The sequence below is a fragment of the Oncorhynchus tshawytscha genome, linkage group LG01 (assembly GCF_018296145.1).
Source record: "Oncorhynchus tshawytscha isolate Ot180627B linkage group LG01, Otsh_v2.0, whole genome shotgun sequence".
Taxonomy (NCBI): Eukaryota; Metazoa; Chordata; class Actinopteri; order Salmoniformes; family Salmonidae; genus Oncorhynchus; species Oncorhynchus tshawytscha.
This window is the reverse complement of record NC_056429.1, coordinates 24,968,824-24,984,767: the sequence shown is the minus strand read 5'-3', so window position 1 is coordinate 24,984,767 and position 15,944 is coordinate 24,968,824. Positions and strand designations below refer to the sequence as shown.

The 15,944-nt window shown below is 43.1% G+C and overlaps 1 protein-coding gene across 1 annotated transcript in view; it reads right to left on the bottom strand.

The window, feature by feature from the left end:
* LOC112248279 (xenotropic and polytropic retrovirus receptor 1 homolog) overlaps positions 1–15,944 on the bottom strand; it is a 92,900-nt gene that overhangs the window by 22,161 nt on the left and 54,795 nt on the right. Inside the window, exon 3 of the mRNA XM_024417181.1 lies at positions 2,960–3,061. Within this exon, the coding sequence (XP_024272949.1) occupies positions 2,960–3,061 (102 nt within the window). The remainder of the gene's footprint in view (positions 1–2,959; positions 3,062–15,944) is intronic.

Here is a 15,944-nt window from a genome sequence, read left to right as displayed (position 1 = left end):
CTATGCTTTATCTTGGCCAGGTCGCAGTTGCAAATGAGAACTTGTTCTCAACTAGCCTACCTGGTTAAATAAAGGTGAAAAAAATATATTAAAAAAATACACATATTTAGCAGATGTTATTGCGGGTATAGTGAAATGCATGCAAGTTAGCTAAAACTTGTTTATTTATTTATGATCCTGCTAAAATATTTCAGTGGTCAGGGCAAGTGAGATCTATTGACTAACATGAATTGAGTTGAAGTCGGAAGTTCACATACACCTTATTATGTATTTCAGCTTTTATTTCTTTCATCACATTCACCGTGGGTCAGAAGTTTACATACATTCAATTAGTATTTGGTAGCATTGCCTTAAATTGGTTCACTTGGGTCAAACTATTCAGGTAGCCTTCCACAAGTTTCCCAGAAAAGTTGGGTGAATTTTGGCCCATTCCTCCTGACAGCTGGTGTAACTGAGTCAGGTTTGTAGGCCCCCCTGCTTGCACACACCTTTTCAGTTCTGCCCACAAATCTTCGATAGGATTGAGGTCAGGGATTTGTGATGGCCACGTACTTTGGTGCGAAAAGTGCAAATCAACTCCAGAACAACATCAAAGGACCTTGTGAAGATGCTGGAGGAAACAGGTACAAAAGTATCTATATCCACAGTAAAACGAGTCCTATATCGACATAACCTGAAATGCCGCTCAGCAAGGAAGAAGACACTGCTCCAAAACCGCCATAAAAAAAGCCAGACTACGGTTTGCAACTGCACATGGGGACAAAGACTTTTTGGAGAAATATCCTCTGGTCTAATGAAACAAAATTAGATCTGTTTGGCCATAAGCATACTTTAAGGACAACAAAGTCAAGGTATTGGAATGGCCATCACAAAGCCTTGACCTAAATCCTATAGAACATTTGTGGACAGAACTGAAAAAGCATGTGTGAGCAAGGAGGCCTACAAACCTGACTAAGTTACACGAGCCCTGTCACTGGGCAAGCTTGTGGAAGGCTACCTGAAACGTTTGACCCAAGTTAAGCAATTTAAAGCCAATGTTACCAAATACTAATTGAGTGTATGTAAACTTCTGACCCACTGGGAATGTGATGAAAGAAATAAAAGCTGAAATAAATCATTCTATCTACTATTATTCTGACATTTCACATTCTTAAAATAAATTGGTGATCCTAACTGACTTTAGACAGGGGATTTTTACTAGGATTAAATGTCAGGAATTGTGAAAAACTGAGTTTAAATGTATTTAGCTAAGGTGTATGTAAACTTCCAACTTCAACTGTATCTATGCAATATGGTAGCCTAGCCTATGAAGATATCAACAATCATTAGAAACAACATGCAACCTGTCCATAGGATCATTTTAGTGAAGCAATGGGTGGCTGACACTACATTTGAACTCCAGTGAGTGTAGGCCTATATGACATGTAGATCTGTGTAACCAGTTATTTATATGGTCAAACTCTGGCCAAATATACAGGCTAGCATACGAATTATGGATTAATAGGGCTACATGAATTTGCCTAACTTCTAAATGAGCCTACATCTCTTTCTGTCTTCACTGTTCTCTTCTTTCACAATTCTCCACTGGCATCACAGAATAAATGGCCTGAGTAGCCGTTCGCTCTCGTTATTTCTCTTGAACTAGCCTAGCCCAATGCGAGTCCCAATAGCAATATTTGGTTGAGCAATTTTTTTTAAATTAGGAGAAGAATCACTCTTGCTTACTGAATATAACATTGGCTACACCATTGGCAATGAACTGGCGGTAAATTATGAATGACAAGAGCGCAGGCTACGTGTAGCTCGGATGTGAGGTGATCACATAGGCTGGTGGTGATAAATTGATACATTGCAGCACTGATGCAGTATATAAACGTAGCCTACACAGGAGAGACAGAGGGAAATCCATTAATTCATTCACACAACAAACCTGTCTTTTGCAGAACATGTGTTCCATTGGTCGAACCACAGGTTCGATAGGGGAGGCAAATGGGAAGTTTGGCTAAGATAGGAAAAATAGGAAAAACTGCAAAACGGTGAATGTAAACCAGGAAACAACACACTATACCCTCCCCTGTACCCAATAAAAAAACTACACAACCCTCCCCAAAGCAAAGAAAAAAGTTACTCCCTCCTCTCCCATTTTGGACCCCCTCTCTCCCTAAGTAATTTTAGAACCGTCCCTTATTGAGCAACAGTGATGGGAAATCATTGTTTTTCAGAGGAAATAAAAGCGAGGAGCAACAGGATTTTGGTCAGAGTGCCAGTTCTTTTTGGCAGTCCAACCTGGCCTGAGTTTATTTCAGCTTCCTGCAAAGCTTCAATGGGAGGGGATGTTTATTGGAGAAGAAAAACAAGGAAAGGCTAATTAAAGTGGACACTAATGAATGCACCTCTTGAATACTTTGTTGGCTTCCCATCTAGCTCGTATTATTACCAATAAAGTATGTGCTTGATAGTAATGATTCAGAATATATCGAATGTCCATGTTGCCAGGCAGCATCAGCCCATTAAATGCAGTTCTACTAACAGCCTCTAGGGGCAGCAATGTTTCCTTATAACTCAGAGAAAAGGTTTATAAGCAGTACTGCATATGACATCTCATGTTACATGAGGCATATATACTCCCTCCCTGAAATGAACAGGCCAGGCCTCCTTTGCTAATTTGATCAGCCATGCTTAAATCCAAGTTCCCCGCATTAGACAAAACGTCACTTAGTTGGCACACAAGTAAAGCTCATCACTCTACATGACACACAATGTACAACTGTATACATGTGCAAGACGTCAAGGCAATTACTAACTACTCCCAATGCACTGCAGGCTGACAGTTATGGCATTAGAAGTTAGCCTACTGTGAGTGGGCAAACTGCAGATGCTCAGGGCCAATCAACAGGATCACTCACTTAGTCAGAGAGAATAACTCGCATATCAGCACTGCTCCATCAAATAGGCCTACCTGAATAGAATGTGTTGATCTTCAGAAGCTCTTTCTCACAATTCTGGAAAAACTTCTCCTCAAACTTGGCATAGTATCTCTTGACAGTGTCTTCATCTGTGACTGGAGAGGGAAAATAGAGAGAGAGAGAGACCGAGAGAGAGAGAGAGAGAGAGAGAAAGGTCAGTTTTCAGAGAAGAGGTACATTAGCTGCTTATCATAACAATTTTCAACAAAAACACATTATGTAACCAATCAGAAACAATTCTATTTTTTGGGTGAGATATAAAAAAGAAACAATACAGAACATACACAAACATCAAATACATCAGACCTGCCCAGACCCACGTGCTCACACCCCCATCTCCAGCGCCCACATCACTCTCCACCACATGGCCTCAAACAGCACCATGTTGTTTCTCTCCGTTGCCCGCGCACTGTCAACATTTAGAAAATAAAACATTTGACATTTCCATTGTGTTAACAACGGAAGATTGGTTGGTTTTCAGTTTTTAACTATACGTTTTTTCAAGATGAGTATCCCTCTTATTCCATGTCTTGAAATATTCAGACGGATTAAAAGTACATTTACATTGTAATACTTCTGACAGCCAACATTCTAACTCTGCCCATAACCTATGGACTTTATAACATTGCCAGAAGGCATGGACTATTGAGTCGTTGTTTTTACACTTAAGACATGACTCTGCCGTTGTGCTGCCGTTGTGCTGTAGAATTTGTGTATTTTGTCTTGTATAATCAATTCTATACATTAGTTTACACTGGATTAAGCGTAGATTTTCGTTTAACTGTAATTCCGTTTCTTATGTTCCAACATTCCCTCCATATTGTGCCAATATCAGGTATTTTTAAGTCTTGGTTCCATCAGCTTATATATTTTTTTCTAAGAGATTGTCAGTTGGATAGGCTTTTACATATGAGAAACAATTAATGAACACAAACCATTGTGGAAACCAGCTTTTTGTGCAACAGTTCATGAATATGATAATTGTAGACCGAGAGGAATGTGAGCATTATTTGGAGAAATACAGGTATCTGTTGGACTCATCTGTCACGCCCTGGCCTTAGTATTTTGTGTTTTCTTTAATATTTTGGTCAGGCCAGGGTGTGACATGGGTGATTATGTGTTTGTCTTGTCTAGGGGTTTGTAGATTAATGGGGTTGTGTTTAGTAGAGTAGTCTAGGTAAGTCTATGGTTGCCTAGAGTGGTTCTCAATCAGAGGCAGGTGTTGATCGTTGTCTCTGATGGGGAACCATATTTAGGCAGCCATATTCTTTGAGTATTTTTGTGGGTGATTGTTCCTGTCTCTGTGTTTGTTGCACCAGATAGGGCTGTTTTGGTTTATCATGTTTTTGTAAACTGTTTGTATTTTCATCTTTCATTAAAGATGTTTATGAATAATCATGCTGCATTTTGGTCCTCCTCTCTTTCACCGGAAGAAAACCGTAACATCATCCACATCCTTCAGGCTGATTCTCCTTAGACAACAATCCGTTTGAAGGTTTAATGTCACTTGCACAAGTACAGTGAAATGCCTTTCTTGCGAGTTCTAACCCCAACAATGCAGTAATCAATAACAACCTCTAACCTCTGGCGGGCAGAGATAGACCGAGAGGGGTGACCCGGGTTGATAAAGTGGAGCCCAAGCCTCCTCTGCTAACTTAGCCTAGGGTAGGGAGACAGGGAGGCCCTCTCACCGGGAAAGAGACTCATACCGCGGGATAATCTAAACCTAGAACGCGCGGTGGGAGTTAACCCACCCTGTGTGGTCAAGAGAAGATGAGTGAACCTAGTAGGACCGTCTGGGAGGCAGCCCACACTGGTTACCTCCACAATTGACCGAGTTTCTATTCAGCCCACAAAGCTCACCAACACCCCTGCCTCGCTCGTTCCTCTGATGGTACACAAGTGCTTGTTTTCCAAAGGAAGTAATTCACGGTGTATAAATAATTAAAATGTTAGAAACAAGCACAGGGTGGCAGGTAGCCTAGTGGTTAGAGCCAGTTGGGCCAGTCACCGAAAGGTTGCTGGATTGAATCCCCGAGCTGACAAGATAAAAAATATGTTGTTCTACCCCTGAGCAAGGCAGTTAACCCACTGTTCCCTGGGCGCCGAAAACATGGATGTCGATTATGGCAGACCCTGCACCTCTCTGATTCAGAGGGTTTGGGTTAAATGCGGAAGATGCATTCAGTTGTACAACTGACTATATATCTTTCCTTTCCCACTGGCTCAGCTCTATATAAGGACACCTTTAATATGGTTAAGGATTCTGGCTGAACCAGGCTGGGTAAGGAGTCTGTTCAGTAACCTCTCCTCCTGTGTTATGTTGTTTTAATCTCACAGTCATCCGCCACACAGTGTAACCCAACACCCCTGTGAGTTGCCCGGGGGATTCCTTCCTCTGTCTGCATCCCCCGCTCCCCCACCCCCTCCCCAATGGCAGCCAAGAGGACCAGGGCCACAGGGCGCTGTCCCAAGCCACAGGTCTACACCACAGGATCAACAGGCTATAGTTCTAATGCTTCATAGTAACCACATCCCATCAGTCTATAACAGCTGGCAATATTTGACAGTGATCCTGAGAGTAGAGAGTCACAGTGTAAGAGACAGGCCTCGCCTGCTGGGACTGAGAAAGACAGATACAAAGAGGATCTGCACACTGAGAGAATGTGCTTCTCTATATCCTCTCTCTGCTACTAAAACGCTTATTATTTTTCAATGATTATTCATCCCGATCACTCTCTCATCAATGTTAGCCTGTCCAGACTTGCGAGTTGACACCAGTACTGATGCATCATTGATGTTCTATCTAAATGTCACAGCGAAGGATACATCACAGGATACATCACTATCCATCAGTAGGGTTAGAATAGAAATGTTAGCTAGCCTATCATATGAATTGACCCTTTGATGCAAGTTGAAACCTTTAGATGGAGAGCCATTCAATTCTTTTCTCAGTAATAAGAAAAAGATGCCCAAGGCTGTAGGCTGTCGATATCCCTGCTCTATTCACCTGCAAGGAGAGCGAGAATGCAGGGAGAGACTGATTGTGTTCGGTAAAAGGCAGTTAAAATGTTCCTCAGAGCCAGCAAGGAAGTCAACGATTTATAGCTTTACAGGAAAAATGAGAAAAATATCTGTATATTTAAAAGTACAGTGCATTCAGACCCCTTGACTTTCTCCACATCCTGTTACGTCACAGCCGTATTCTAAAAGTGTTTTTTTCCCATCATCAATCTACACACAAAACCCCATAATAATAAAGCAAAAATAGGTTTAGATTTTTTTTCACATTTATTAAAAATAAAAAACTTAAATATCACATTTACATAAGTATTCAGACCCTTTACTCAGTACTTTGCTGAAGCACCTTTGGCAGCGACTACAGCCTCCATTCTTCTTGGGTATGATGCTACATGCTTGGACCACCTGTATTTGAGGTGTTTCTCCCCTTCTTCCCATTTCTCCCAGATCCTCTCAAGCTCTGTCAGGTTGGATGGGGAGCATCACTGCATAGCTATTTTCAGGTCTCTCCAGAGATGTTCGATTGGGTTCAAGTCCGGGCTCTGGCTGGGCCACTCAAGGACATTCAAAGACTTGTCCCAAAGCCACTCCTGCATTGTCTTGGCTGTGTGCTTAGGGTCATTGTCCTGTTGGAAGGTGAACCTTCGCCCCAGTCTGAGGTCCTGAGCGCTCTGGAGCATGTTTTCATCATGGATTTCTCTGTACTTTGCCTCGATCCTGACTAGTCTCCCAGTCCCTGCCGCTGAAAAACATCCCCATAGCATGATGTTGCTACCACCATGATTCACCGTAGGGATGGAGACAGGTTTCCTCCAGACGTGAGTTCAATCTTGATTTCATCAGACCAGTGACTCTTGTTTCTCATGGTCTGGGAGTCCGTTAGGTGCCTTTTGGCAAACTCCAAGTGGGCTGTCATGTCCCTTTTACTGAGGAGTGACTTCCATCTGGCCACGCTACCATAAAGGCCTGATTGGTGGAGTGCTGCAGAGATGGTGGCTTTCTGGAAAGTTCTCCCATCTCCACAGAGGAACTCTGGAGCCCTGTCAGAGTGACCATTGGGTTCTTGGTTACCTGCCTGACCAAGGCCCTTCTCCCCCGATTGCTCAGTACATTCTTATATCCATTTTTTTCTTTGTCATTATGGAGTATTGTGTGTAGATTGATAAGGAAAACAATTAATTTAATCAATTTTAGAATAAGGCTGTAATGTAACATGTGTGGAAAAAGTCTAGGGGTCTGAATACTTTCCAAATGCACTGTATAATATATTTCGATGTTAATCATACTCCCCTTCATTGAAGTTCAGCCTATCCCCATGAGAGTTGCATCTTGCAGTCCTGATTATGCATAAAAACAACATAATGACTTGAACAAAGGAAAACAACAACAGCCATGCTCAATTTTCTGAACTGATCCTGAACATAAGGACTGAGATGCCCTTCAACTTATCTTAGCTGGGTCAGAAAGAGAGAGCGAGGGGTGTGAGAGAGAGAGGGGTGAGAGAGAGAGAGGGGTGAGAGAGAGAGAGGGGTGAGAGAGAGAGGGGTGAGAGAGAGAGAGAGAGAGAGATCTGTAAAATAGCTGTGATCAGTGGGGCATAGCCAGTGTTGAGTTGAGGAGGTCAGGAGGGCTTGTGAGTGCCCTACAGTGTGTATCCACACTGCACCTCCCATCCCGTCTGGATGAGAGGACACAGCTACCTATCTGAGGGATGGATGTATGCTCTGCCCAAGCCTCAGAGAATTTCATGACTCACTTCCCAATGACACTGCAGTCACAATACATGTTGGGCCAGGAAACAATCAAGGGAGAGTTCAGCCATTTTACGTCGTCTGGCTGGCAAGCTATCGCTCCTCCCAGCACAGACTGGGGTAAGACTCAAGTGTAGAGAAAAGGCCTGTGAGAATAAGGGACTGCAGTACTGCTGCAAAACAAGGTCAAAAACTAGATCCCAAAGGAAGGGGTCATAGAACACTGGAAACCAGTCTACATAAAGGGGGAGGCAGATGACAAATAAGACAGAGAAATAAGACGCATGTGGATTTTTGATGAAATGAGCCTAGAGGATGTTATGAGAAGAAATGGAGGAGATGAAAGCCTAGACAGAAGGGTAGGGAGAGGGCTGTGGAGTGACCCCTTGCCCCCTTCTCTCCCCCCGCTGACGCTCTACTGAGGAGCCCTGCTGGACCCCAGGAGACCGTGAGTGTGTGTGTGTGATGTGTTAGAACAAAGGAGTGAGAGGCAGCTCTGCTCTGAAACAGCCCTGTAGCTACACATTATTCACCAGGCGTCCAATGCAAAAACGTCTCTATAACCAACATTCCAGCCTCATTTGCTTCACCTCAACCTTTTCCAAAGACTCAAATCTGCATGAATCAACATAATTAGGCACCCGGAGTTAGAGCAAAGTGCAAGCTGTCTATGACTCCATGCTAATATATTTTCAACTAAAAGGACGGATATAAATGGACAGCTTAATTGCAGATAAAAAAAAGACTAAAACGGGTGTGAAATAATAATGATATAGAGCATTTATTCTCATTTATCAAAGATGTCTGTATTTGTTTGAATCCAAGCCCTTCTCTCTCACCGTATGGGGCCTCGTTATTGCACCACTGGCTGGTGAGGAGACAGCCCAGTCCACTCATACTCCAAAGGTATCGTCCTCCCCAGTGTCCCTCTGACGGACAATTCTGGAGGGCTTCCCCTGAGCTCATTACCCTCTGAGTGGTACTGTGGCACAGCCAACAGCCCTCAGGGTAACTCCTCCAGGCAGCAGACTGCTACCCCCAAACAGCATTCTGTTACAAAAACCCAGAGCCACAGAGAGCAAACACGCTGGGTCACACCAAAGCTGGCTCCACCGGCTATCAGTAAATGGTATCCTGCAGCAGTATCGGCCCTGACATTACAGGGATGAGGGAGCGCTTAGATGGTGTGTGCGTGTGTGTGTGTGTGTGTAGCGCAAGCAGTGAGATGATGATGGAATTCCTCCTAGGAGACTAATACTTCTGTCCCTGTGGGCTCAGTGTGAAGATGGATGTTCTGGCTGACTCCTATAGTGGTTGATTGTGTTGGTTTCACATCCGCATTTCACCTCTCTGTCAGCACAGAGCAGGGTTCTACTCTTTCTTTTGAGGTGAGCTCCTTGTTGTTTTGTCTATATATAGTGACATGATGGAGCTGTGAGATTTGTACCCTTTTAGCCATGACAGAGTATCTCATGGAGGACAGGCTGGGTAAGTTGTCGTTTTTTCCCCTGTTTATCTTCATGGTTTCTTAGCTCTCTTTGTTTCAGTGGATAGTGGATATAGCATTTCTAAAAAAGTACGAGTTCCGTTTGATTAAGATGTGTTAACAAACGCTGCGAATCATGGACAAGTGCCTGAAGGGGATGGGGTATATTATGCACCATAGTGCCAGTACACGGGGCTTCCCAGCCTGCATACAGCCATTACCACCATGTTTCAACTGACGCCCAGGGCAGTCACAGGAGGGAAGTGAGAAAAGTGTAAGTGCTTTAGAGCAGTCAGGAAAAGAAAAACACAATTATTCTGTAGTAGAGGGATGGGTGAGTAGACTGAGTGTTTGCGAGTGTGTGATAGCATCTAAACCTACACAAACCATTAGCAGCCACATTTACAGAGCTGTGATTAATTCTACAGTATGTTTTACTGTAGGATGAGGTTCAGCACTATGGACAGCTCCTGCTCCAGCTAAGCTGCTGTTGGTATGACCAGAGGCATCATGCCCATAGCGGGCACAGAGTAGGGGCATGTTCCCCCTGAGATTTTTTTAAAGCATAATAAGCATTAATAATTAAGCATAATGATTATGGTTATAGATTGCATGAAAAAGTTGTTTCAGGTGTTTGAAAAATACTAAATTCTCCAATTTACGAACAACTGCCCAAATCAAATCAAATTGTATTTGTCACAGACACATGGTTAGCAGATGTTAATGCAAGTGTAGCGAAATGCTTGTGCTTCTAGTTCCGACAATGCAGTAATATCCAACGAGTAATCTAACCTAACAATTTCACAACAATTACCTTATACACAAAAGTGTAAAGGAATAAATAAGAATATGTACATAAAAAATATATGAATGAGTGATGGTATAGAACGGCATAGGGAAGATGCAGTAGATGGTATAGAATACAGTATATACATATGAGATGAGTAATGTAGGATATGTAAACATTATATAAAGTGGCATTGTTTAAAGTGGCTAGTGATACATTACATCAAGATGACAAGATGCAGTAGATGGTATAGAATACAGTATATACATATGAGATGAGTAATGTAGGATATGTAAACATTATATAAAGTGGCATTGTTTAAAGTGGCTAGTGATACATTACATCAAGATGACAAGATGCAGTAGATGGTATAGAGTACAGTATATACAGTGGGGAGAACAAGTATTTGATACACTGCCGATTTTGCAGGTTTTCCTACGTACAAAGCATGTAGAAGTCTGTATTTTTTATCATAGGTACACTTGTGAGAGACAGAATCTAAAACAAAAATCCAGAAAATCACATTGTATGATTTTTAAGTAATTCATTTGTATTTTTATTTTTTTTACCTCTACATGCTTTGTAAGTAGTAAATCAGCAGTGTATCAAATACTTGTTCTCCCCACTGCACATATGAGATGAGTAATGTAGGGTATGTAAACATTATATCAAGTGGCATTGTTTAAAAGTGGCTAGTGCTACATTTATTACATAAATTTTTCCAGTGGCTGGATTCGAGTCAGTATGTTGGCAGCAGCCACTCAATGTTAGTGATGGATGTTTAACAGTCTGCTGGCCTTGAGATAGAAGCTGTTTTTCAGTCTCTTGGTCCCTGCTTTGATGCACCTGTACTGACCTCGCCTTCTGGATGATAGCGGGGTGAACAGGCAGTGGCTCGGGTGGTTGTTGTCCTTGATGATCTTTATGGCCTTCCTGTGACATCGGGTGGTGTAGGTGTCCTGGGAGGTTAGGTAGTTTGCCCCCGGTGATGCATTGTGCAGACCTCACTACCCTCTGGAGAGCCTTACGGTTGTGGGCGGAGCAGTTGCCGTACCATGCGGTGATACAGCCCGACAGGATGCTCTCGATTGTGCATCTGTAAAAGTTTGTGAGTGTTTTTGGTGAAAAGCCGAATTTCTTCAGCCACCTGAGGTTGAAGAGGCGCTGCTGCGCCTTCTTCACCACGCTGTCTGTGTGGGTGGACCATTTCAGTTTGTCTGTAATGTGTACGCCGAGGAACTTAAAACTTTCTACCTTCTCCACTACTGTGACGTCGATGTGGATAGGGGGGTGCTCCCTCTGCTGTTTCCTGAAGTCCACGATCATCTCCTTTGTTTTGTTGACGTTGAGTGTGAGGTAATTTTCCTGACACCACACTCCGTCGGCCCTAACCTCCTCCCTGTAGGCCGTCTCGTCGTTGTTGGTAATCAAGCCTACCACTGTAGTGTCGTCTGCAAATTTGATGATTGAGTTGGAGGCGTGCATGGCCACGCAGTCGTGGGTGAACAGGGAGTACAGGAGAGGTCTGAGAACACACCCTTGTGGGGCCCCAGTGTTGAGGATCAGCGGGGTGGAGATGTTGTTACCTACCCTCACCACCTGGGGGCGGCCCGTCAGGAAGTCCATGACCCAGTTGCACAGGGCGGGGTCGAGAACCAGGGTCTCGAGCTTGATGACAAGTTTGGAGGGTACTATGGTGTTAAATGCTGAGCTGTAGTCGATGAACAGCATTCTCACATAGGTATTCCTCTTGTCCAGATGGGTTAGGGCAGTGTGCAGTGTGATTGTGATTGTGTCGTCTATGGACCTATTGGGGCGGTAAGCAAATTGGAGTGGGTCTAGGGTGTCAGAAATTGGGGGGAGGTGATATGATCCTTGGCTAGTCTCTCAAAGCACTTCATGATGACGGAAGTGAATGCTACGGGGCGGTTACCTTAGCTTTCTTGGGAACAGGAACAATGGTGGCCCTCTTGAAGCATGTGGGGACAGCAGACTGGGATAAGGATTGATTGAATATGTCTGTTAACACACCAGCCAGCTGGTCTGCGCATACTCTGAGGACGTGGCTGGGGAGGACGTGGCTGGGGATGCCGTGGCTGGGGATGCCGTCTGGGCTTGCAGCCTTGCGAGGGTTAACACGTTAAAATGTTTTGCTCACGTCGGCTGCAGTGAAAGAGAGCCCGCAGGTTTTGGTAGCGGGCCATGTCAGTGGCACTGTGGTGTCCTCACAGCGAGCAAAGAAGTTGTTTAGTCTGTCTGGGAGCAAGACATCCTGGTCCGCGACGGGACTGGTTTTCCTTTTATAGCCCCCAGGCCATCCTCACGTACTTTGTGCCCCCTCAGATTTTTGGGGTGCATGACGCCCCTGGGTAAGAGTCAGTTTGGTTGGGAACACCTCATTGGTTGTTACTGGAGGAAGCCGTACCATATTAGTTTTATGGTATTAACTCATGTTATATTAACTCATGAGAAAACAATACAACAATATGCCAGCAACCATAAATCCACTCTAAAGCTCTTGATATCCTGTTGACCTTTATGGAGGTCAGAAGTGAAAGAAATAAGGGGACCTGAACAAAATGCTCTATCTGAAGACAACATGACTAGACTTACTGCCTGTTGTGTTTATTCCATACCTTCACAAAGAAAAACAATCTGGGCTTTAACAATACATTCTCTGAGAAAAACAAGTGTGGTGTATTCCCTTGCAGGTTGCATAACGGGCGGGCAGCGCTTCACGTTTTCTGGTTTAAATACATAATGAGGGGCACTAGCATCTTCTCTAAACCTCACTCAAGTCCCTTAGATGGTGGTCCCTAACCCATCCCATCAAACCTCTACATAAATCCTTCATGTTAACCCCCATGTGGTGATGAGCAAACATGAGCTCTCCACCATGTCAGTGGCTCTAACCCTCCGTGAGCTGTACACACACACAAAAAGAAACATGAGGTGTTGTGGGTCACAGGTAATAATGAAGGAGAGGGTTGTTTACAAAATCATATAGCATAATCTACTGGAAGCCTTTGTTTTGTAGTTGAAAATGGATGCATCTGTGTTACATTTTATGCCCAAGTCCACTTTTCTCTCCATTTTTACTGAACATCTTCCTAGTGTCCTGATTATCACAGGGATTGTGACAGGAACATGGAGTATGACTGGCCCAGAAAACTGTGGGTGATGTGTTCGGACTAGAGGTCGACCGATTATGATTTTTCAACGCCGATACCGATACTGATTATTGGAAGACCAAAAAAAGCCGATACCGATTAATAGGCCGATTTATATATATATATAATTTGGTTTAAATTATGCAAAAACATTGTTGGAGAAGAAAGTAAAAGTGCAATATATCCCATGTAAAAAATCTAACGTTTAAGTTCCTTGCTCAGAACATGAGAACATATGAAAGCTGGTGGTTCCTTTTAACATGAGTCTTCAATATTCCCAGTTAAGAAGTTTTAGGTTGTAGTTATGTTACATCTCTCGTCTGAAGGCATGGACCAAAACGCAGCGTGGTAAGTGTTTATGATTATTTATTACTCAAAAACACTCAAACAAAATAACAAAGTGAAAAAATGAAACAGTTCTGTCAGGTGCAGACACTAAACAGAAAATAACTACCCACAAAACACAGTTGGGAAAAAGGCTGCCTAAGTATGATTCCCAATCAGAGACAACGATAGACAGCTGCCTCTGATTGGGAACCAAACAAAGAAATAGAAAACATAGAAATAAAGAAATTAGAATGCCCACCCTAGTCACACCCTGGCCAAACCAAAATAGAGAATAAAAGCTTCTCTATGTCCAGGGCGTGACAAGTTATTATAGGAATTTATAAGACTATTTCTCTCTATACCATTTGTATTTCATATACCTTTGACTACCTTTGACTAGATGTTCTTATAGGCACTATACTATTGCCAGCCTAATCTCAGGAGTTGATAAATCATAAACAGTGATGTGCTTCAAGCATTGCGAAGAGCTGCTGGAAAACGCAGGAAAGTGCTGTTTGAATGAATGCCTACCACCGCTCAGTCAGACTGCTCTATCAAATATCAAATCATAGACTTAATTATATTATAATAAACACACATGAGCCTTAGGTCATTAATATGGTCAAATCCAGGAACTATAATTTTGAAAACAAAATGTTTATTCTTTCATCAACCATGTGTAGTTAACTAGTGATTATGTGAAGATTGATTGTTTTTTATAAGATACGTTTAATGCTAGCTAGCAACATACCATGGCTCCTTGCTGCACTCGTTTAACAGGTGGTCAGCCTGCCATGCAGTTTCATCGTGGAATGCAATGTAATCGGCCAAAATCAGTGTCCAAAAATGCGGATTACCGATTGTTATGAAAACTTGAAATCAGCCCTAATTAATTGGCCTTGCCAATTAATTGGTCGACCTCTAGTTCAGACCAGTGATATCATCATCTCTTATTGTCCTGAAGGTGTAGTCAGGGGAGACAACATGACATGGATTCCTCTCTGAGCCTCACAGACACACACAGCTATAAGAGCCCCAGTCATTTTCCACTTAATTTAAGCCATGTAATGATGCCTCATTGTTGTTTTATCACCCATATCCTTCTGGCATCATTATTACCTTAGCTGAAAGTGCAGTTACTGCCACTATATTATTTTCTCTCATCTCGTTCCCTTCAACCTGACTTCAATCATTTTAATGGAATGGAAGTGTACCAGAGGTAGCTATAAAATACAAGAAAAGCTCTATTCTTATGGGTGCTGTGAGGACTCTTCGACCTACCCGAATTAGACAGGATCCTTTTCATATCTTATCACCTAATTGTATGGAACTGAGGGAGTGGGTGGGTGTTCTCCTGTGCTGCCTCAGCTGGCATTATTCTCAGGTTTCACCCTGTCTGAGGAGTAAGGAAGCCTTGTTTTTTGGGAGAAAGAAAGAAAGAAATAGAAGAGAAAAGAAAGAGAAAGAGAGAGAGAGAGCACTCCCATAGAGCAGTTCTTCCTTGCAAGTTGACGTTTATTTGGGATGAATCTCGTCCTGGAGGCAAGATGATGGAGGGATGGCCAGACAGCGCGAGAAAGAGAGAGCGAGAGAGAGCACTCACACAGAGCAGTTCTTCCATTCTACCTACATCCTCTTGTTCCAGGCATACAGGATAAAAAGAACATGAAACAAAAACCTGGCAGACAGTGTCCCAACACCAACCCAACACCTCCTCCCACTCTGCTTCCTTCCTCTTCCCATTCCCCCTCCAGCCAGAATTAATTCCACCAATCATGCAGCTGTGGTGCCAAGAGACCATTAAGAATCCACATTAACTAGGCTAGCCTGCCAGGCCCAGAGTGGAGTATCAACCCGAGTAAGGAGGGGTATAAATAAAACAGTTTGCTAAGTAAGCAACTCAAACTGAATCAAACACAGTTGTAGTCGTAAGAGGCTCACCACTTTGAGAGAGGTGTTTGTTTATCCAGTGCATCGATAAGTGTGTGTGTGTAAGCGTGATTGCGCCTGCGTGTGTGTCTGTGTGGGTTGAGGTGGATTGCCGGCAACCTGCAGGTATTGCACCAGTTGAATACATTAGTGGCAGGAAGGAGCCAAGACCAGATGGGATATGAAATGATCTGAGGGACCAAGAGGGTTATATCATGATATACTACACCAGCTCAGTGAGACAGAGAGAGACACAGGGAGAATGAATCATGAAACATTCACCAGCTCACTACCTAATAAAACCCACTGCCACAAACTAGATTATGCTGGAGGTGTTGAATGTCTATTTATTGCCATGTCTTTAGAGAAGTGAAGAGGGAATATTTCACAAACAGTCCTAGCAGTTGTTGATTGTGCTGAAAATAATCCCTTCCTTTGAATTGAATGTAGTGAGAATGTTAGACGAAATCAGGCGATCCCCTTTGCTACAGTACTGTGGAAGCGCTG